General features: G+C 41.0%; 3 protein-coding genes across 4 annotated transcripts in view; all 3 read right to left on the minus strand.

Annotated features, from left to right (window-relative positions):
* RAB29 (RAB29, member RAS oncogene family) overlaps positions 1-8,998 on the minus strand; it is a 30,011-nt gene extending 21,013 nt beyond the window's left edge. The window contains exon 1 of the mRNA XM_060772895.2: positions 8,377-8,998. Within this exon, the coding sequence (XP_060628878.1) occupies positions 8,377-8,503 (127 nt within the window). The 5' untranslated portion in view covers positions 8,504-8,998. The remainder of the gene's footprint in view (positions 1-8,376) is intronic.
* The window catches only part of LOC132773622 (Krueppel-like factor 15), a 302,098-nt gene that overhangs the window by 237,499 nt on the left and 40,368 nt on the right, over positions 1-24,231 (minus strand). The window lies entirely within an intron of this gene.
* SLC41A1 (solute carrier family 41 member 1) overlaps positions 17,668-24,231 on the minus strand; it is a 45,496-nt gene continuing 38,932 nt past the window's right edge. For both annotated transcript variants that reach the window (XM_060772892.2, XM_060772891.2), the window contains one exon: positions 17,668-21,689. In XM_060772892.2, coding sequence (XP_060628875.2) covers positions 21,504-21,689 — 186 coding nt within the window. In that variant the 3' untranslated portion in view covers positions 17,668-21,503. The remainder of the gene's footprint in view (positions 21,690-24,231) is intronic.

The raw sequence follows: 24,231 nt of genomic DNA on the forward strand, positions 1-24,231 counted from the left end.
TGAGTTGCAAAACTGAGGAACCTTTAACTCTCCAGGTCTTTTGGATTTTACCTTCCTCAATCAATGGAAGGGTATTTTGGAAATTTTACTCCAAAATCAGCAGTATAAAGGAAACAAGAGTGCTAGTCTTTCCTCATCTTTGATCCATTTGGAACACTCTTCAAGAATGTACAATTTCTTAATTTATGTATTTATTTACAGTATTTATATTCCGCCCTTCTCACCCCACAGGGGACTCAGGGCGGATTACAATGTACACATATATGGCAAACATTAAATGCCAAAGACAAACAACAGATACAGACAGATGTCAGAGGCTATTTAACTTTTCTGGCCGCCAGGGGAGCTGTTGCTTTCATCGTCCATCTGCGACACTGATGAAGTACTTCCCCATTCCCCGCATGCTTTTGCTGGAGTGCTTTGCTGGAGTCTTTTTTATTGCCTCACAAATTAGTTAAATTAGTCTCCCCACACATAGGTGGCACCTAATTTTCCTACTTGACAGATGTAACTGTCTTTTGGGTTGCAAAGGTCAACAACAAGCTACACAATTGACTGGAAGCTCACTCCGACCTGGGCTGGCTCATGACCTTTTGGTCAGAAGTGATCTTAATGCAGCTGACATTCAGACAGCTGCACCACAGTCCCAGAATTTAACTATTCCAAAATACACAAAAGCATTTATTTTGGCCAAATTGAATCTGCTTCCATCTGGAAAATGAAAGGGAAGATACAGTAATGTGTGATAATGTGAACACTGTTGGGATTAAAAGAAAATGGAAACTGTGGGACACACTCTTTTGGATTATTGTCTCCAACACCCTGTAAACTATGATGCCTTTTGATTACTCTAGTTGTGTAAAGTAAATCTGAGAAATGTGAAGCATTTTATATTGATTAGCTTCTGAAGACTCAGTTACATCAGATTGCAAACAAGGTAGCCGCTAAACTGCTGAAATTGCATGCCAGCATAGGATGCTGAATTTGTATTTAGGCACTGCTGTTTTATATTATTTTATAAAATGATGTAATGAATATTTATACTATATTTTATACATATTATATGTAATGATGTATTATATTTCCGTCTTCTTTTCTGACCATTAAAATAGTCATTCAATTCCTTTTGCAACATCAGTTAATGACAGTAAGTTAGGCTATAAGCCAGGCCTGCACAACATGTGGCCCGTGGGATGGATGTGTCCCTCACAAGGATTTAGTGCAGCCCATAGCAGCTCTGAGCCTAAGCCTTAGATAGGGAGGTGACATACAGCACTACAGCAGAGTAACAATTTAGTCACATTACCTTTTATTTGCTTTTTGGTTGTTTCTATCATTTCCTCCTCCTCCAGTGGGAAAACCCATCAACTCCCCACCATTCATTTCCCTCTTTTGTGAAGGAGAAACATAAGTTCACCATGACTTTGTTGTGGGGTGTTATTCATGGCAGAGTTAGTGGTTTTTCCTTCTGTCAGAAAAGGACTGCTAGTCACTATCACACTGAGTCTAATGTCTAATGGCTTTCTACCTTTCTAAAATTGAGTCTGATTCCTGGACAATCCCAGGTCTGATCACATGGTCAGCAGCCCCTCCCACAACATAGAGTTAAGAAGCAAAACTGCATACCAATATACACCTATACAATACAATCAGCGATCTGAATTATATACATAACAAATAACTAATGGAGGCTTGAAGAAGGTTACCATTTCCAACAGAGGGAAAGGAGCCCCCTCACAAACCCAGAGGGAAGCAATAAATAACTGTGGCCCAAAACAGGTTTAGCCTATTTAATTTCTACCCCTTACTACTGCCAAGTTGTGCAGACCTCCTATAAGCCAACCACCATGATTAATCTTGTACTGAGATTCTACTTGAATTAATGATGAAAGAAATGCCTCTGTGTATGTGCTTCCAGGATTTATGATGACCCTATGAATTTCATAGGGTTTGCTTAGGCAAGGAATACTCAAGAGGTGTTTTTTCCCAATTTCTTCTTCTGAATTATAGTCTACAGGATTCCTTGGTGGTTTTCTATCCCAGTCTAACCAGAGCTGACTCTGTTTAATTTCCAAGATCAGACAACATTGTGTGCCTTTAGGGTATTCACACGCGTATGATGAAAGACTACAGAGCAAATATAGATTGAAATATTACAGACCTACCCTAAATCAATTTCAAGAAAAGACACTGACATACTTAAGAAGTGCCTTGTAACCAGAGTCATAAGCAGATGGTTACAAATGAACCACAGCTGGGAGTCAGTGAATGGAAAGAGCATCACATTCACCCCAGAATGGAGAAAAGGCAGACATACATATACTGGACAAAGCCTACAATTGCTTCTGCCTGCAGCTTATGCTATTGATATCCACCTTCATACAGCAGGTCTGTAGTATCTGCTGGGATTTGGTTCCAGGACTCCCCTTGGACACCAAAATGTGTGGATGCTCACGTCCTTTTATATATAACAAAGCATTAAAATGGTGCTCCTTATATGACATGATAAAATGAAGAATTACTTTTTTGGTTTGGTGAGGGGGGAGGATTTTGAAGGCATGGCTGGTGAAATCTGTGGATGCAGAACCTATGGATATGGAGGTCAACTGTTCATTTTACATTTTCATTTCACACAGATCCAGCAATATTACCATATAACCTAGAGCTCACATCCAAGAAAGCCTAAGGTAGCTCCTTCCCTATTGTCTTCACACCTGGAAACAAAGACCTTTCTATTAAAGATGGTGTTGGGCAATTTGTTTACTACAAATGGGCTTATAACCATTTGGGTATTGTAAATTATGTTTTGAATATTTTAATCTTTTATGTTTAATGGTATTTGCAACATTTAATTTTATTTCAATTGAGTTACATTCCTGAGAGAAATAAATAAAAGTGGGAACTCAAATAAATATCAACACTATCTAAACACACCAATTAATCTCATTAGTTGCTGTCCTAGTTGTTCACTCCAGCTGCTTCACCCACACACTCTACCTAAGCACTAACACCCACGGATGACCTATATTTTAAATGATCAGATGCACACCTTGATTATCAAGAAGATAACTGTAAGTATCCACTCATTCTTTGCACAACTATCACACATTAATGTAAATATTCCTTGTGTCCTTCACATCAATAGCTTATCCCACAGAGTCTGCAACCTTAATTGTAGTCCAATCATAGAATCATAAAATAATATTGGAAGAGACCGCATGTGCAATCTAGTCAAACTCTCTGACATGCAGTAAAGCACAATCAAACTATCCCTAACAGTTTTGTTTAAAAAGCTTCCAAGGAAGGAGCTTCCACCACACCCCAAGGCAGTGAGTTCCACTGTTGAACAGCTCATATGGTCAGGAAGTTCTTCCTAATGTTCAGGTGGAATCTTCTTTCCTGTAATTTGAAGTCATTTCTCTGAATCCTAGTTTCAAGAACAATAACCTAAAGTGAGAAAGACTTTTTTTTTTGCCTGAGACACATTGCCCTCCCTATGTTCATAAAGAAACTGAAACAGAAACAGACAATTACATCAATCTTAACAATGAGAAAGTGTATTCCAGCAATCTTGAATAAGTTAAGCAGTAGTCTAGTTTAGGAGAGCCTAGGCAGGGCTGATTTTGTGACAGAAACAGCTCTATCTTCCAACATAGGGAGAAAATCCATGCCTACTAACTACCATTACTACTCCCACATAATGTCACGATGCCTTATGGTAGAGCCAGCACTGTATGCATACAAGAGAGGATAGAAGCAAGGGTGTCACTATCTCAACCACCCATGTGAACAATTCTGGATCTTGAAGCATTTGAGAATTCAAGATAAGAGATGCTCAACCTAGACTTAAATACTACAGAGATTTGAATCTTAGAGATAATAGTCATGATTATTTTCTCCTATCCCTTGACTGTAAAATGCTACTAATCTGTTGCTTTTCAGCCTGATTGAGAGCCTTGTGCAATTCAAACATTGGTGTAAGTCTTCCAGTGCCAGAAGCCATAGTTCATGATACTGCCTTCTTTCGATTCCTGTTTCATTGTATATTGCGTCTTTCAGTTCCTTTTTGGGTCTGCTTTTTGTTTCTACCATGTGTTGCAATGGAGCCAGGGATGTTTTATTATCATTATTATTATTTCACACAGTGAGAAGCAATATGCTACTGGTGTGTCATAGTTAAATATGTCTGTACTTTCTCTTAGTCATGCTCTTAGCTTCCAGTTATTACAATCTGCTGTTTATGTTTTGGTTATTCAGTGCTTCCTTTCATAGGAGAAACTGGTTGTATCCAGATAGTGTTTACTATAGCAAGGCTCATTCGTGTGTGTATTTTGTGTTTTAAAATCTGGTGTGAGCATATGAGAAATATTAGGTATACATTTTTACAATATGTTCTAGCTAGTCAGTTATGTCTTTACAAGAACATGGGTGTACAGACTGCAGTATATTGTTTTCTGGCAGTTCAGTGTACATAAACTTTGTTTCATGTACAAAAGGGTTTGGTTTGCTTTTTTGGGGGTGAGGAGCGACTTGAGAAACTGCAAGATGATTCGGATGTTAGAGAATTGGCCGTCTGCAAGGACATTGCCCAGGGAACGCCTGGATGTTCTGCCATCCTGTGGGAGGCTTCTCTCATGTTCCTCACATGAGAAGCTGGAGCTGACAGATAGGAGCTCACCCTGCTCCCCAGATTCAAACCGCCAACCTTTCAGTCAGCAGTCCTGCCAACAAAAGGGTTTGACCCATTGCACCACTGGTATTAAATTGCTTTCAGGGTATGTGTTTTAAGGCGTGAATATGGCATATAAATGAAATTTAATGTTTTGATTTGGGTACCATTTCCAAGATATCTCATGCACATACATGCAAATAAAAAGTTCAATAGACTCTCAGTTAAATTAAACTCTCAAGCAATTGGCAAAATATCAAAGAAATAATACTGTTTTTATAATACAGTAAAACAGTATTTTATTACCTCAAGTTTGCCTTTACTTGCTTTTAATTACTGTATTCCAATATTAATGTCAAGTCAATACAGAATTTATGGTATAATATGTATAGTATTTGTCAGGTCTATTTTTAATAGTAACTCTCAAGCAACCAGTAAGTACATTTATTGTTGGAAATAGCAACCTTCTTCTAGCCACCATGGGTTGTTTGCTATGTATATAATTCAGATTGCCTACTGTATTGGTAGGCAGTTTTCCTTAACTCTATGTTGTGGGAGGGACGACAGACCATGTGATCAGATCTGGGACTATTCAGACCTGAGATTCCATTTTAAATCTCAAACTCCATTGAACTTTCAGACTAGACAGACTCTATTAGACTCTCAGACCAAAGATATGCTTTAGACTTTAGATTATTATATAGACTGTTAAGATTATAAGAAAGATGTCCTGCGTTATCTACACAGAGAAACAACTTCAAATCCTATCTGTAACTGGGCTGATATGCAAAGTGCCTGTATGCTGAATATTTATTTATTTATTTACAGTATTTATATTCCTTCTCACCCCGCAGGAGACTCAGGGCAGATTACAATGCACATATGCATGGCAAACATTCAATGTCATTAGTCATGCAACATATATAGATAGACACAGAGGCAATTTAACATTCCAGCTTTTCTGGTTTCATGAGGGTATGCCTGATTCCAGCCACAGAGGGAGCTGCTGATTCTCCGTGCACTTGTGGACTCCTTGATGGAGTACTTCCTCATTCTTACGCATGCTGCTGGAAGGTTTTATGGTGCTGTAAATCAGTTAAATTAGCCTCCCTGCATAAAGCGTTACCTAAATTTCCTACTTGATAGATGAAACTGTCTTTCAGGCTGCACAGGACAACAGCAAGCTAGACTATTAATGGGCAGGAGATAACTCCAACCCAGGCTGGTTTGAACTCATGACCTCTCAGTCAGTAGTGACTTCATGCAGTTGGCTACCAACTAGCTGCGCCACAGCCTGGTCCCTACACGAGGTTTGTTAACCAACTATGTTATTTTAAAGAAATCTATTTAATTTTGATCTCTTGAGAGCATGATTACATCAAGCTGTTTTAAGGGAGAGTAGATGTTTTGGGGCAACTGAAAGAACACTTCTAAAACACTGCTATGTATGTGTGTGTTTTGTGCACTAGCATTATCTTTGTCCCTAACAGTTCAAAGAGATATATAGGTATATCTGTTTAACAGTTGAGAAACCTAATTTCCTTGTATGAATGCTAGTGGATATTTACCACTAGGGAGAAGATTTGACTTAAGCGAGTTTTTAACTCTTCCCAGGGAGATTCCTGATTTTCCCAAATAAAACTGAATACCATTTTCCAAAAATGTATGGAGATTTCCATTTCCCAAAAGGTTATGGCATCTTTTTTCCAGTGTATTGATATCTACCAATCTGCTTGGGTGCCAGTTAACTGAGTCTGGTGCTATTTTGCATCAAAACCCTGAATTTCACCTATAAAGTCAATGAGCATGAGACAATATGGGATGTAGTATTAGGCCTACTTTTAAAAGTAACTCTCAAGAAACTAGTTAGTACATGGATCTGATATCTACAATCTGAATGGATGCTGGCAAGAATCTGGTTATATCAGGCTAAAACCTTTTGATTCCGGCAGACTTTTAAATAAGAAGGTTTTAAAAATCATGTCAGGGGCTGCTGTGGTTCTATATGTTTTTATTTATTTATTGCTTACCATATTTATACCACACCCTTCCCAACCCCAAAGGGGACTCAAGACAGCTTTACACATAGCCGTCGCTGCTTTAAAAGCAACATGCAATGAAAATAAACATTTAAATTAAGATTTAATTTAATACACATTAAAATAGTTAAAAACATTGCATGCATTATTAAAACCAAGCCTTGCATAAGCATAATCCGGGGCCAATCCAATAGTCATTGCACATATTCAATATCCTTCTATTGCATTTTATGGATTTAATCTGAATTGTTTTTAAAACTAATGCTGTTTAATACTGTTTTAATATTTGTTTATGTTAAATTGGATTCTAATGGTTTTAATGTTAGTCGCTTTCAGTCTCCTTATGGAGAAAAAGTGGGATATAAATATACACAACAACAACAACAACATCTTTCCCAAAAACTCTGAATTTGCCCCATAAAGTCAATGAAGAGTTTATGGCATGAGATATAGTAGTAGCTAGGCCTACTTTTTAAAGTAAATCTCAAGTAACCAGTAAGTACTTTGAGCCATTATCCACCAAACTCAATGGCTGCTAGTTAAAAAGAAAATCTACTGTACTCCAATCCCCCCCCCCCAAAAAAAAAATCACAAATATTTTTGGTTCCAAGAATTTTGGATTACTGTAATGCATCAATAATTGTAGTAGTAGTAGTAAAGGTAAAGGTTTCCCTGATGTTAAGTGTACTCATGGCCGACTCGGGGTGGGTGGGGTGGTGTTCATCTTCATTTCTAGGCCAAAGAGTCAGCATTGTCCATAGACACCTCCAGGATCACGTGGCCAGTATGACTGCATGGAGTGGCTTTACCTTCCTGCTGAAGCGGTACCTATTGATATACTCACATTGGCATGTTTTCAAACTGCTAGGTTGGCTGAAGCTGGGGCTAACAGTAGGAGCTCACCTTGATCCCAACCTTTATGTCAGCAAGTTCAGCAACTTGGCAGTTTAACCCGCTGTGCCACCAGGAGGACCCAAAAATATAATATGATATATGATATAATACTAAAACTTTATTTATATTCCACCCACTTTCCCTGATGGGACTCATAGCGGATTCCAACAAAAACTGGCAAACATTAATGCCGAACACATTCAAATAAAAAAATACAAAAGCAAACTAATCGAATGTCAGAAGTAAACAACAGCTATGACAGAATTGAGCAAAAATTAAATGATAACATAACCTACCAATTACCTTACAACTTTCATAAAACATTACACATACATTATATAAACACACATAACCATCATTGAAATAGTTATTAAAATATTAAGCAGCCAATAAAGCCAGTGAGCCAACTGTACCAAATGAGCCAGAAGTAAGTCAACAGGTGGGAACAACACCCATGAGACTTACCCGCATGGTGTAGCACAATGGTTTTCAATCTGTGGGTCCCCAGATGTTTTGGTCTTCAACTCCCAAGTGGTTGGGATTTCTGGGTGTTGTAGACCAAAAGACCTGGGGATCTATAGGTTGAGAACCACTGTTATTGCATTTACCGGTTGGATTAAGATTCCCATAAATGCAGGTTCAAACTCCGTGCTCAGTGGGTGACCTTGGCCAAGCGACACCCTCTCAACCTGGGAAGAAGGCAACACAAATCTTCCAAATACAGACGGCTGGATCAAGGTTAAGTAAGGGACCTCATAGCACTGCGATACTCACCTCCAACGGTGGACTTGTAATGCTTGTTAAAACTGTCGTTGGCGTATCGCTGGACCAAGGAGGTCTTCCCAACAGTGGCATCCCCAATGATCAGCACCTTGAACATATGGTCATGGTGGCCCACCATGGTAGGAGGTCAAGAAGCAAGGGGCGGGCAGCCCACTGTGCCTTCTCTTTGAGTGGCTTTTGAGAAAGAGAACAGCAACCTCCAGGGAAGCTGAGGACTCAAGGCACTTTAGTTTTGATTCTGCAGAGCATCTCCTCCAGGAACAACAGGAAGTCCTAGACCTGGGTTCAAAGGGACCAGGAATCACTCAACAGGCAGGCGCTTTACTTTGAAAGTTGGAGACTTTGGCTGGATTCAGAGTAGCAAGAGAAGGATGTAGCAATGGAAGTTAACTTTGTTTCTCCTCTCAGAAAAGGTCTCTTCTTTCTTTCGTGGGATGCTGCAGCCCAAGCAGAGGCGCAGTTCTTCCGAAGCGGGCTCTTCCGAAGGCGGGTGGGGAGAAGACAAGAGAGAGAGCTCTGTCAAGGGATGCAACCTCGTCCGGACTTCCTCGCCCCACACCGCGCGCCTGGCTCTTTTCCGCATTCTGTCGGGCGTCATGTGAGAGGGGAGGGCGGCGGCGGGAGGACAACCCCACCCAGGAAACTACAAAACCCGGCATGCTCCGGGAGAGGCGTCCCTCAGCCTCTGGGGAAGAGGCTTCCTGGGAAATGTAGTGTTTCCAAACGACCAAGAGGCGAGCCTAGGCTTCGCCTCATAAAGGGAAGGGCTGAGCAAGGACTTTGGAGAGCATTAGCTGCATTACCTGGGAAAGGTATGCTTAGCCTGAAGAAGAGAAGGCTGAGAGGAGACATGATAGCCATGTGTAAATATGTGAGAGGAAGTCACAGGGAGGAGGGAGCAAGCTTGTTTTTTGCTGCCCTGGAGACTAGGATACGGAAGAATGGCTTCAAACTACAAGAAAGGAGATTCCGTCTGAACATGAGGAAGAACTTCCTGACTGTGAGAGCTGTTCAGCAGTGGAACTCTCTGCCCGGCCCCCAGAGTGTGGTGGAGGCTCCTTCCTTGAAGGTTTTTAAACAGAGGCTGGATGGCCATCTGTCGGGGGTGATTTGAATGCAATTTTCCTGCTTCTTGGGAAGGGGTTGGACTGGATGGCCCAGGAGGTCTCTTCCAACGCTATGATTCTATGATCCTAAGACGTGGAGCAATGGCTTCAAACTACAAGAAAGGAAATTCCATCTGAACATTATGAAGAACTTCCTGACTGAGAGCTGTTCAGCAGTGGAACTCTCTGCCTCGGAGTGTGGTGGAGGCTCCTTCTTTGGAAGCTTTTAAACAGAGGCTGGATGGCCATCTGTCATGGGCGCTTTGAATGCAATTGTCCTGCTTCTTGACAGGGGGTTGGACTGGATGGCCCATGAGGTCTCTTCAACTCTATGATTCTATGGAGCATTGCAACACACCCAACTACCTGGGAGTTACCTTGGACCCTTTTCTGACGTACAAGAAGCACTGCCTGAATATCAAGCAAAAAGTGGGCGCTAGAAATAATATTATACAAAAGCTGACTGGCACAACCTGGGGATCACAACCAGACACAGTGAAGACATCTGCCCTTGTGCTCTGCTGCTGAATATGCATGCCCAGTGTGGAACACATTTCACCACGCTAAAACAGTGGATGTGGCTCTTAATGAGACATGCCACATTATCATGGGGTGTCTGCACCCTACACCACTGGAGAAATTACACTGTCTAGCCAGTATTGTACCACCTGACATCAGCCAGGAAGTAGCAACCAATAGTGAAAGAACCAAGGCAGTGACATCTCTGGCCCATCCCCAGTTCGGATATCAGCACTCTTAACAATTTAAATCAAGAAATAGTTTTCTAAAATCTACAGAAACACTTGCAGGAACACCTCAGCAAGCGAGAGTCCAAAAGTGGCAGGCTCAAACCCCGAACCTCAATCAATGGCTGATACCAAATGAGAGACTCTCTCCTGGGCACACAGAAAACTGGGCAACTTGGAAGGCGCTGAACAGGCTGTGTTCTGGCACCACAAGATGCAGAGCCAAACTTAAGAAATAGGGCTACAAAGTGGAATCCACGACATGCGAGTGTGGAGAAGAGCAAACCACAGACCACCTACTGCAATGCAACCTGAGCCCTGCCACATGCGCAATGGAGGACCTTCTTGCGGCAACACCAGAGGCACTCCAAGTGGCCAGCTACTGGTCAAAGGGCATTTAATAGAATACGAAGTCTGCAAATCTTGTGTTTTGTTTGTTTGTTTGTTTGTTTTTAATGTAATACAACTGTTTTGATGCCTTCCTGACACAATAAATAAATGTGGTGACCCCAACCATAAAATTATTTTCCTTGCTACTTCATAACTGTAATTTTGCTACTGTTGTGAACCAGAATGTAAATATCTGATAGGTAGGATGTGTTTTCATTGACTGGACAAAATTTGGCACAAATACCCGATAGGCCCAAATCTGAAGACTGGTGGGGTTGGGGGCAGGGGAGGATTTGGTTTTGTCATTTGCCAGTTGTAGTTGCTGGGATTTATAATTCACCTACAATCAAAGAGTATTCTGAACTCCACCAACAGAACTCCCATGACCAACAGAAAATAATGGAAGGTTTTGGTGGACATTGACCTTGAGTTTTGTAGTTCGCCTACATCCAGAGCACTGTGGACTCAAACATCTTCCAAATGTCAAGATCTATTTTCCCCAAACCTCCACCAGAGTTCACATTTGGGCATATTGAGTACTCATGCCAAGTTTGGTCCAGATCCATCCTTGTTTGAGTCCACAGTGCTTTCTAAATGTAGGTGAACTACAACTCCAAAACAGTATTTTCTGTTGGTCATGGGAGTTCTGTGTGCCAAGTTTGGTTCAATTCCATCATTTGTGGAGTTCAGAATGCTCTTTGATTGTAAGTGAACTATAATTCCCAGTAACTACAACTCTCAAATAACAACCCCCCCCCCCCAAACCCCATCAGTATTCAAATTTAGGTGTATTGGGTATTTGTGCCAAATTTGGTCCAGTGAATGAAAATACATCCTGCATATCAGATATTTACATTATGATTCATAACAGCAGCAAAATTATAGTTATGAAGTAGCAACAAAAATAATTTTATGGTTGGGGGTCACCACAACATGAGGGACTGTATTAAGGGGTCGTGACATTAGAAAGGTTGAGAACCACTGCTCTGGACCGTTCTCTGACCTACAAGAAGCACTGCCTGAATATAAAGCAAAAAGTGGGTGCTAGAAATAATATATTTATTTATTTACTTACTTACAGTATTTGTATTCCGCCCTTCTCACCTTGCAGGGGACTCAGGGCGGATTACAATGTACATATACATGGCAAACATTCAATGTCATAGACACACAACCTACAAGAGTTGAATTAAAAGTAATGTCTCCAGCTTCGTAACTCCTCAACAGATGGCAGTACTGGTATGTGGCAGGTACTGGCTTCTTCAGTAGACTCTCCTCTACAGTTCCATTTTGGTGGGAAGCCTTAGCACTGAATGGATGTGTTGTTAAAGTGCGAAGTATGGAAACTTGCGCAGACGGTCGGTCAATGCAACTTAAGCAATGTGCAGTCATCGAATTCTTGACAGCAGAAGGTCACCAGATCCCCCGGTGGCACAGTGGGCCATCAGGACTGAATATGATGTAGGGCCTTTTTAAACTTGGCCAAAAGGTCCCCAGTCCTGCATGATCCTGGAAGCTAAGCAGCGTCAGCCATGGTGAGTACTTAGATTGGAGACCGCTAATGTTTTCCAGGTGCTGTGGACTATATTTCAGACAAAAGAACTAGCAAAACCATCTCCAAACATTCCTTTGATCTGTGATATTGGAGGAAAATTCTGAGAGTACCTTGGGCCGCAAAAAGATCAAACTAGTCCATACTCCAGGAAATAATGCCCAGCTGCTCACTGGCGGTGGGGGGATATTAGAGACAAAGATGAAGTTATTTGGCCACATCATGAGAAGAAAGGAAAGCTTAGAGAAAACAATGATGCTGGGGAAAATGGAAGGAAAAAGGAAGAGGGCCGACCAAGGGCAAGATGGATGGATGGTATCCTTGAAGTGACTGGCTTGACATGAAGGAGCTGGGGGTGGTGACGGCCGACAGGGAGCTCTGGCGTGGGCTGGTCCAGGAGGTCATGAAGAGTCAGAAGCGACTGAATGAATAAACAACAAAACACTTCAGAATGAATGCAGTCTGACCCCACTTTAACTGCCATGGCTTAATGCTATGGAATCTTGGAGTTTGTAGTTTGACAGAGAAGGTTAAAGCCTGTGTGAAACTACACCTCCCATGATTTCATTGCACTGAACCATAGCAATTCAAGTGATGTCAAACTACATTAATTCTATATTGTAGACACACTCCTTAGACAAGGTCTCTTAGGACCTTTCCACACAGCCCTATATCCCAGAATATCAAGGCAGAAAATCCCACATCTGAATGTGGACTAAGATAACCCAGTTCAAAGCAGATATTGTGGGATTTTCTGCCTTGATATTCTGGGATATAGGGTGGTGTGGAAGGGCCCTTATTCAGCAAGTGAGCATATGTTAAAGGTGACTTGGGGCCCAACTACAATGTGGGCTCCAAGTCACAAACCTGCATGATCTCTTCAATCCACTGAAAAGGCCCTTCTCTTGCCCCTTCCTCTATCACAGACTCGTCTTATGGGAACAAGGGAGAGGGGCTTTTCCACTGTGGCCCCCCGCTTTTGGAATTTGCTGCCTAAGGAGATCAGGCAAGCCCCCACCCTAGCTGGTTTTATTTATTTATTTATTTATTATTTTATTTTATTTATTTGCTTTACTTGTATATCGCAGTTTCTCAGCCTAACAGGCGACTCAAGGCGGTTTACAACAAAGGTACAACAGTCAACAATATACAATTTAAAACCATAAAAGCATAATACACAATATTGACACAACAATAACAACCCAATGCATCTCATGACTAAAATCGTGATCCAGTTTCGTCGTCCATATTACCATTCCTGTAATCATCACATTCATTGCACCGATTAACCAAATGCCTGTTCGAACATCCAGGTTTTTAATCTTCTTCGGAACACCATCAGCGAGGGGGCTGATCTTACCTCCATGGGAAGGGCGTTCCATAGCCGAGGGGCCACCACAGAAAAGGCCCTGTCTCTCGTCCCCGCCAGCCGCACCTGTGAAGTAGGCGGGATAGAGAGCAGGGCCTCCCCAGAAGATCTTAGGGTCCTGGTGGGCTGATAGGCAGAGATACGTTCAGATAGGTAGGTTGGGCCAGAACCGTTTAGGGCTTTAAAGGCCAACGCCAGCACTTTGAATTGAGCCCGGTAGCAAATCGGCAGCCAGTGGAGCTGGTGCAGCAGAGGAGTTGTATGCTCCCTGCGCTCCGCTCCTGTTTGTATCATGGCTGCCGAACGTTGGACTAATTGGAGCTTCCGAGCCGTCTTCAAAGGCAACCCCACGTAGAGAGCGTTGCAGTAGTCTAAACGGGATGTAACAGAGCGTGAGCTACCGTGGCCAAGTCAGACTTCCCAAGGTACGGGCGCAGTTGGCACACGAGTTTTAACTGTGCGAATGCTCCCCTGGTCACCCCCGAAACCTGGGGTTCCAGGCTCAGCGATGAGTCCAGGATCACACCCAAACTGCGAACCTGCGTCTTCAGGGGGATTGCGACCCCATCCAACACAGGCTGTAACCCTATACCCTGTTCGGCCTTACGACTAACCAGGAGTACCTCTGTCTTGTCTGGATTCAATTTCAATTTGTTCGCCCTCATCCAGACCGTCACAGCAGCCAAGCACCGGTTCAGGACCTGGACAGCCTCCTTAGTAGCAGGTGGAAAGGAGTGACAGAGTTGGACATCATCCGCGTACAGATGACATCGCACTCCGAAACTCCGGATGATCTCCCCCAGCGGCTTCATGTAGATGTTAAATAACATGGGAGACATAAGAAAGACATAAAAACCTGGCTCTTCCGTTGTGCTTTTGGAGAATGACCATTCAACTCATCTGGTTATCTTAGTCTACAGCTGCCCTCAGAATAAAGTATCTCTCCCCCCCCCCCCCCGCCCCCAAATGGCTAAATCCCATGGTTCCTCCTTGTTGGGCTCCTTTCCTACAAATGCACTTTTATCCCTATCTCACCCAGGGTTTTAACTTTTTTAACATTTTACCTCACACATTTAGCCTGCCCTCCGTGTCTAGTTTTAATATGCTGTTTTATATTGTTGATTTTGTTATTTTATATTTTGTTATGATGTATTTTTTTACTGTGTGTTTATTAGGTTGTATTATTTTGGGCTTGGCCTAATGTTAGCCGCACCGAGTCCCCTTTGGGGAGATGGTAGCGGGTTATAAATAAAGTGTGTTGTTGTTGTTGTTGTTGTTGTTGTTGTTGTTATTATTATTATTAATTTGATACTGCTTTCGCCACAATGGCTCAGAGCTATGCAATCATGGGTAGTTTTACATAGGCTTCTCTGCCAAATAGAGCTATGTCTTCCATGATTCTTTAGGATGGATGCCCTGTGTTATCTGCACAGAGGAACTACTTCAAAATCTATCTGTAACTGGATTGACAAGTTATGTACCTGTATGCTGAATACATTAAGTTGTTTAGAAGTAAAACAACTATATTATTTTTAATGAAACTACTTATTTTTGTCTCTTGAGAGCATGATTTAAAGCCAAATATACAATTGAGAAACCTAATTTGGCTTGGATGAATACTAGCTGGCATCTACCACTAAAGAAAAGAATCACTCAAATGAGTTTTTAGCTTTTCTCAGGAAGATCATACTTTACAAAAAGGTTATGATTTTCCAAATTGTAGTGAATGACAATTAATCTCCAAAAGAAGAAGAAGAACTTTATTTTTCTACCCCGCCTCCATCTCCCTGAAGGGACTCGGGGCGGCTTACTTAGGGCCCAAGCCCAAGGCAGAATACAATTAAAAACAAAGCAAAAACAATTAAGACAGAATAAAACAGCATAAAAACAACATAACAATAAAAGCTAGCAACAACAATAACAGCAGACTAATTTTGGAGGGTGGGAGGAAAACCACTACGTGAACTAGTTAAAGGATAAGTGGTTTAGTAAGTTTTGGAAGTGTGATACATTTAGAATGTATCACACTTCCAATAGGTCACATTTCCAAAAGGCTTGGGAGATCCTGGTTTTCCAAAAGGTTATGCCTGTTCCAAAATGAATTGTTGTCCCTTTTTATATATAATAGCTAATGTGGAACAGTACAAAAACATTATTTAGGAGTCCCTATGGAAGAAAGTCCATGGGTGCGGCATCAACCCCACCGCTGCTGCGTCAGCTTCATGCATTTATCCTATAACACACCCTGTGGCTTTCTTTTTATAAAGACAATGTTTGTGTAGTCTCTTGACTGAAACTCTATCAGAGATCTGTGATTGCATCAGTGTGAGCACATGATTCCCTTCTCTAGACGGCTTCCTCAATCCTTGAGAAAGCAGCTCTCTCAATATTTGCCTGAGAATTAAAGTGTATTAGAGGAGCCCTCCTATGTGTCTCACCGGTAGAGGAAATGCTTTTATATAAGAATTTTTGATTCAAAATGACAGAAAATACCATAGAAAAGAAATAACAATCCAACAAAGCAATTTTAATACTATATAATGCTACATTCTAACTCAGGCATGGGCAAACTTGGGCTTCCAGGTGTTTTGGACTTCAACTCCCACAATTCCTAATATCTTCAGGCCCCTTCCTTTCCCCCCTTAAGCGGCTGAAGGGGTAAAGGAAAGGGCCTGAGGCTGTTAGGAATTGTGGGAGTTGAAGTCCAAAACACCCGGAGGGGCCAAGTTTTCCCATACCTGTTCTAGCTACTACAAAACAAATAAAATACACTCCAACATAGACATGTATGTACACAAAACTACACAAGCAAACAGACAAGAAAACAATTCTAACAATAATTCTATGGTTTTTATTCCTTATTATTCTACCTATTATTCAAAGTGTTGGCTTTGGCCTATAAAGCCCTGGTTCTGGCCCAGCTTCTTTATCTGAATGTATCTCCCTTTATAAGCCACCTCAGAGTTTAATATCAAGGGAGGTCCTACTCTTGATTCCACCACCCTCGCAAGTGCGATTGGTGGGGACGAGAGACAGGGCCTTCTGAGTGGTGGCTTCCCATCTGTGGAACTCACTTCCCAATAAAATCAGGTTGGCCCCCTCTCTCCTATCATGGCTGTGGAGCAGCAGGTGCAGCAATAATAAGCATTCGAGCAGCAGGTGCAGCAATAATAATGCAATGATTAATGATACTGACAATGGACAGATCTTAGATTATGACTCTGGATTCAGATTTAGATTTGGCTGTGTTTAATATTTTAAATGAATATTTATAATCTGTTGTTTTTAGCTAATGTTTAATTGTGATTTTATTATTACTGTTTGTTAGCATCTAATGGTTGCCGGTTGTAAGCCGCCCTGAGTCACTCCCTCCCCACCCGGGGGGGGGGGGGGGGGGGGAGAGTTGAGAAGGATGGAATATGTTTGGAATAAATAAATAATACTGCCTTTCATGATAATATATATCCCCACTTCTACTTTTGGCAACCCTCTTCTTATTCATCTCTGTGGTAGGATCTTAGTTGTGGAATTCCTTCCCCCTCAAGGTCCAATGGCACAAACATTTGGACCATTTCAGCACTAAGTTAAAATCTGGCTTTTATTAAAGACATCAGGCCTAATTGCTTTTATCTGGAATATAAATGTATTACAGTAGCTTTTTTCTTCCCAGCTCTTGGTGAGAGAACTCCAATTTTTAGTCATCCAGCTTGTTTGTCTTCTTAGTTTTGACAAATTTCCTTTTCTTTTTTAAAAAGTCAGTTTTTCAGTCTATAAATGCCTATTAAGTAGCAAGTACAGTTGGGTCCAGTCTGGCTTACTCTTGGGTTAGTGGAGATAGGATGGACCATAGCATGCATCGGCAAACTTCAGCCCTCCAGCTGTTTGGACTCCAAATCCCACAATTACTAACAGCCTCAGGCCTCTTCCTTTTCCCCTCAGGCTGAAACCAGTGGGTATTTCACCAATAAAAAGGATAGGAAGATGATCTTGGTGTCAGTGAAGTGGACACATGTAAGAAGCCAGGATTTGTTTTACACCTGGTTAGGAGTATCAGCCAAAAAATTCAGCTACCGGTGATTAACATCTTTTAGCAGATTACAAATAAAGGCTCAAAAGACATATAAATAAATGTAATCTTTATTTTACCAAATATAATTTATCAGTTAAATTGGCATCAATTTAGTTACAGCAACTGTAAATAATTAAGTTCGTTTTTCTTTTAAATAAAAGATGTATACCAATAACTTCATCTTCATTTGCATCCTGGTCTGAATAAACATGCATTTTGAGTGCAACTGGCAAGAATAAAAATATTCTTCAAAGCTTTTGGATGACATTCAGTTCACACACACTTCCACACTTTACCCCCTTTAGAGACAGCAACATTTAGGGATCTCATCAAAATAGCACAAGCACAACTTCCTGGCCTAGAGACAAATCGGTATTATTTAGACCAGAGGAGATATGCTTAAAATGAGATGATGCACAGGCATAGTTCCTAATAAGAGAAGCATACACAATGAGGAACAAAAGATATTCAATTGGAGTTGTGTATAAATTACTCCAGCAGTACACAAAACACTCATGAGGCAGATGAAGGCTATTTAAAAAGTTTAACAGAAAGAGAAAGGATGAAAGCATTGGGTAGGTGACATTAGGTAATAATTTTGGACAACTCGATTTTGAACAATGTTTTCAGGAGTGCAAGAATACACACTTGCAGAAGCAAGGCAACCATGACATCCTCATCATAATCCATTGTTTTGAAATAACCAAGACTACCCTGCAAAGCAGAAGGTAAGGATTTATCAGTCAGACTTCTTTGCAGAAGTGTCCCATTTCTTTTGTTTTGGTGGCATGTTAGAACATGAAGGCTGCTGTGCTCATGTCAGTCTCTAAGGCAGTGGTTCTCAACCTGTGAGTCCATAGATGTTTCGGCCTTCAACTCCCAGAAATCCTAACAGCTGGTAAACTGGCTGGGGATTCTGGGAGTTGTAGGCCAAAACACCTGGGGACCCATAGGTTGAGAACCACTGCTCTAAGGTCTCAGAACTACTCCTAAAATGTTGTCAATTGAAGGATTACAGGATTAAAAGAAGTGTTCCAACTGAGATCACAAGGCACCATAATAGCACCATTTCCCTTCCCAAATTCTCACTGTAAGCCCTTTTGAATTGTAACCATTTTGCCTCCTACAAGCATTTTCAGCTCAAAATTTCAATTCAAATTAAGTGGAAAAGCAGTGGTGGTTTCCCGAACCCAACAAAAGATAAAGCTTACGATAAAGAAAGACAACCTACATAATATTTGTAAAGTGAAGTTATATTCAGGCTATGTTTAAGAACTGGTGACAGTAGAAAGCCAGTGCCTTCAATGCATTCCTTTATTTTCTGCAATGCTACTACCTCCAGCCAGTATAGCTAATTGACATATTGCCTGGAGGCTCTGCAGGACTGTAGACCCAAAAGATTAACTTTCTCCAGCTCTAGTTGAATCTAGGGGCTCACACCTCAAGACAACATACTAATTACCACCTTCTCTCTCTTTCAGTTATTATGTAGGAATTAAAGCTAAATGATGTATCAACAAAGAGAAGTTGTCACAGGAACAAAAAAAAATGAACCCAACAACTTCCAAACCCCCAATTTAGTAGAGCTTTGATGAAATGCATTTCGACTGTTGCCCCTCATAGATGTGTTAAATATATCGTTTTCATCAGTGCAAGCAACTTCAACAATATCGTTGAAACCAGTATTACAACAAACCCAGATCAATGGAAGCAATCTGTTATCCAGGAGAGTCTAGTAGTTACTCACAAGCCTTTCCACACCTAATTGTATGGAACTAATTTGTATGTTTCAGTTTTAAATTTCTTCAACTTCTCTGCATTACCTATACAGTGTCAGAGGACTGGACTTGCTGGATTTTGTCTAGAGTTGTACACTTAAGAACAGGAAATCTTTGCTCATGGAAGCCAACATGTATTCCTCACTCTGCCCCCTACAAAGACTGAACCCTAAATTAGCAACTCATTATAGAGTCAGCAAAAGAATTCAAGGTGTCTGCAAGCTAGGCTTCCTAATAGTCAGATGTAGCAAGGAACACTTGACTCAAATTTAAGTGTCATATTTCCCAGGTAAAACCTATGCTGTAATGCACAACCCAATTGTAAAATGGAACCATTAATTTTGACACCACAGAAGAGCCAGCCTAGGGTTGTAGAGAAGTAATATTAAATATGAGCTACATCTTGCTCTTATGTCGTGTGTCACGTGCTGACTAGTGTATATCTATTTGGCTGACCTACCCTACAAATCAAGTGAAGTGCTGGAACACCCGATGTGTGTGTGAAGCCTTGATACAAACTTTCTGCACTGTGTGAAGGGGCAAAAGAGATATGATTGGTCACTGGGTTGACATTAAATAGTATCCAACTTGTATTCAGACATAGATGCACTCAACAATCTTGTGTTGGTTTTCTCTAGATCTCAAAGGCTACCAAATAGTGATTCTTCATATTAAAGCAACCTGGCTCAGCATCAGTATATCAATTCCAGGCATTTAAGATTTGGAAACCATGTACGCATTAAGTTCATTAATTCAAGTTTCCAGTTCCATATAAGCCAGTTGCAGATAAGATACAGCATCATGGATTTAAAAAGGCAATACGTGAATTGGCACCCAGGAGACACCGGTCAGTGTAAAGTAGGTGATAAAAAACACGACTTTCCACAAGAGAAATAGGTAGCTGGAGGCATGCAAAAGTGTCAGCCTTTGTTTTATAGACTGCCACATTTCTGCAGAGATAACTGCTGTATCACAGGAGCAAATCATGTGACTTTTTGGAAGACTAGAAATGTAACATAAAATGACAAATCTACAATGGGTACTAAAAAAGAGCTAGTTTGAAAAGATCAGGTGAAAGCGTGTCATCTCAAGGCAGGTTTTCATGGTGACATCAGCTGAGAATTAATTTGGAATTGGAATGAAGAGCAGCTCTAGACTGCATATGGGCAACTGTGGAGTGGGGGGCATTTTAATGTCCACTCTTTTGCCAGGACCTGTACGCATATGTCTGATGAGACCGGAAGTGATCCCCCCCCCCCTTTCATTTATGTTTCTGGCCATTTTGGTATGTGGGAGGCTTGGGGAATAAAACCTCTGCATTGTGTAGAAGTTTTGAGCCATTTGGGAACATTTTTAAAGAATATTTATGGGGGTCCAGGAAGCTTTGTGAATCTTAGGGGGCTGCTAATTGGGACCTGGTAGGCTGGGTGCACCCACTGAGCATCTCTTTCCTACCAATGCGCTAATCTGTAATTATTATTGCCTCACTTCAAAGACCAAAGAAGCACTTCCATTCAACCACATAGTACAAAATGCACCCCGCCATCGTGACTGATTTTGTTTTTTACGAATAGCTATGGTCTTTTTCCTAAGTCTGGTTTGTGATCAAAGAAGAGTGAGAATCCAAACCATTTAATCTATTTCAGAACCCAAATGTGACAAATGAGGAATTCTTGTGATGCGTTTAACACCTTAGGAACCTGAATTGCATTTCAAATATTCTCTCTCACGCATAAACAAAACCACACACACAGATTTACATGTAGTGCCTTAAAGGGGGTGCAAATTGAGAAACATGTGATTTCTTTAAAGATTGTTGATGCAATCATTCTCTATTGTATCCTACATATTAACCATTATGAAATTGCACTTGGTGATTGTCTTTACACATTTGTTTTCTTTCATCCTTCCTAAAACTATATATACTTTTATGTACAAACTTGGCTTGAAATAGAAACCACATAAAATTCCCATTGAAAATAATGAGAATCCATTAGCAAAGTTGAAGTCCCAAAGAGAGACAAATGATGGCAATAGGGCTGGGGTCGGTAGGGAATGTCACTGAAGGAAACCTACAGGAGGGTGAAGAAGCTGAAGAAGGAAGGGTTTTAGTCCCCCACATCTGTGTCCCGGTCCCCAATGAGCCAGAGGATATGGAAGCTGAGTGCCAGAAGACCAGTCCCAAGCAGATCGCCCAGCGCCGTCAAATATGGTATAGAAAAGTTGTCAGGGTCTAGGCCTCTGCCCCACATCCAGTGGACCATCCAGTCAGCAATGTAAAGAAGGATGAGAACCTGGAAGACAGAAGCACAGTGATTACAACTGATGTATTACGAGTTACCTGAACACCACTTATGAACCGGGATGTCCAAGAAGACCTTTTCTCCCCATGCGTGCCACAATGAATACGCATGACATATATTTTCCAGTCTATATATATAAATCTGTTAGGTTGGTTCAACGGGACAGCAAAACTCTAAAACCCCCCAATGAAACTTAACCAAAATTCCCATGCCCATAACACAACCCACAAGGTACAAACATATCTACTCAAAACGAAAAACAACACAACAACAAACTCACAAAACGGCAAAACAACAAAACTCAAAAAAAACCCAACGAAACTTAACCAAAATTCCCATGCCCATAACACAACCCACAAGGTACAAACATATCTACTCAAAACGAAAAACAACACAACAACACACTCACAAAACGGCAAAACAACAAAACTAAAAAAAAAACCAACGAAACTTAACCAAAATCCCCATGCCCATAACACAACCCACAAGGTACAAACATATCTACTCAAAATGAAAAACAACACAACAACACACTCACAAAACGGCAAAACAACAAAACTCAAAAAAAAACCAACGAAACTTAACCAAAATTCCCATGCCCATAACACAACCCACAAGGTACAAACATATCTACTCAAAATGAAAAACAACATAACAACACACTCACAAAACGGCAAAACAACATAACTCAAAAAAAACCCAACGAAACTTAACCAAAATTCCCATGTCCATAACACAACCCACAAGGTACAAACATACCTACTCAAAATGAAAAACAACACAACAACACACTCACAAAATGGCAAAACAACTGAGCATGCGCAATGGCGCCCAGCCGCAGAAGAGAAAGAAAAAGGGGGAAAGAAGGAAAGAGGTAGAGAAGGAAGAATTTATAGACAGAGGGAGGGAAAGAAAAAGGGGGAAGGAAGGAAGGAGAGAAGGAAAGAAAAAAGGGAATGAAGGAAGGAAAGAGGGAGTGAAGGAAGGGGGAAGATGTAAAGAAAGAGGGAGGGAAGGAAAGAAGGAAAGAGAAGGAAGAAAAGAGACCAGAAGAGAAAGAAAAAGGGGGAAGGAAGGAAAGAGATAGAGAAGGAAGAGGAGAAGGAAAGATGGGAGGGAAGGAGGGAAAGAAGGAGAGAAAGAGGGAAGGTTGGCCACAGCATCACGTGGCGGGTAACGGTTGCTATTTCTATTATTATTATTATGCTATTATTCCTATTAGACCCTGGGGGAATGGGAGAGGTGTCAGGTCCCAGAGGCAATGCATTGCATTATTGTTATTGTTATGATGGTGGTGAAATAAAAGGAAATAAAAAGTGAAAGAAGGAAGCAAACAGGGAGGGAAGAAAGGCAAAGGAAGAAAGGAGGAGGGAATGAAAGAAAGAGAGAAGGATGAAACCAAGTAGTGAAAGAAGGAAAGAAAGAAAGAGGTAGAGAAGGAAGAAAGGAGAGAAAGGGGGAGGAAAAGAGGGAAGGAATAGGTAGGTACCTCTCTTTCATAATAGTCCAGATATCTACCTCAACTTTGATAAGTTTTACTATAGGCCACAGCAACGCGTGGCAGGGCACAGCTAGTATATTATAAAAACATCAGTCTTGATGCAATACTAAGAAGGCAATGATCATTTTGTTCTAACGGAAGTGTAAATAAACTGCTCCTTGCATCTTCTGCATTGAACCATTAATTGGTTGAATTTATTTATTTATTTATTTGCTTAAATTCTATCCTGGCTCTTCTCACCCCGTGGGCGACTCAGAGCAGTGAACATCATATGTCTAGGCAAAAATTCAATTCCTCATTATACATAAACAAACAATATAAAATCACTAAAATTAACAAATATATAAATACACATTAAAACTCCTTAAACGTATTAATGCATAATAAACCCCCACACAAATAACGCATTGCACCATCCCTTAATCATAATTTGGCTGGTTCATTTCTAACTATACCATGATAGGATGTAAAACTACATTTTCCTGATTCACCAAAGATCTGTTTAAGCAGCCAGGTTTTGACTTGTTTCCCGAATTCCAGGAGGAAGGAGGCCGATCAAATCTCACTAGAAAGCAAATTCCACAGCCAAGGGACCGAGAGCAGGACCTCCCTGGCAGATCTTAGTGCTCAAACTGGTTCATAAAGGGAGATACGTTTGAATAGGTAAGCTGGACCGGAACCGTATAGGGTTTTATAGGCTAGAGCCAGCACTCTGAATTGTGCTTGGAAGCTAATTAGCTAGTAGTGCAGGGATCCCTGAATTGGTAACTGGGGACAGTGTTGAAGCTGAATCCAGAAAATATAGAGGTGTTCTTCATAGGGAAATCTGCCGACTTGGACAAAGATGTACTGATTATTCTGGATAATTTTGCAGTCCTGAGAATTCCCCTGGATTTATCATGGGGGAACAGGAATTGCAGTACTTTAAAAATAGATTTGGCTTGTTTGTCAAAGATCCAAAAGAACCCGACCTGAATCTGCTGTAGTTACACCCAGGCTTGATTTCTGCATCATACTTTATGTAAGACAATC

The sequence above is a fragment of the Anolis sagrei genome, chromosome 4, assembly GCF_037176765.1.
Source record: "Anolis sagrei isolate rAnoSag1 chromosome 4, rAnoSag1.mat, whole genome shotgun sequence".
NCBI lineage: Eukaryota > Metazoa > Chordata > Lepidosauria > Squamata > Dactyloidae > Anolis > Anolis sagrei.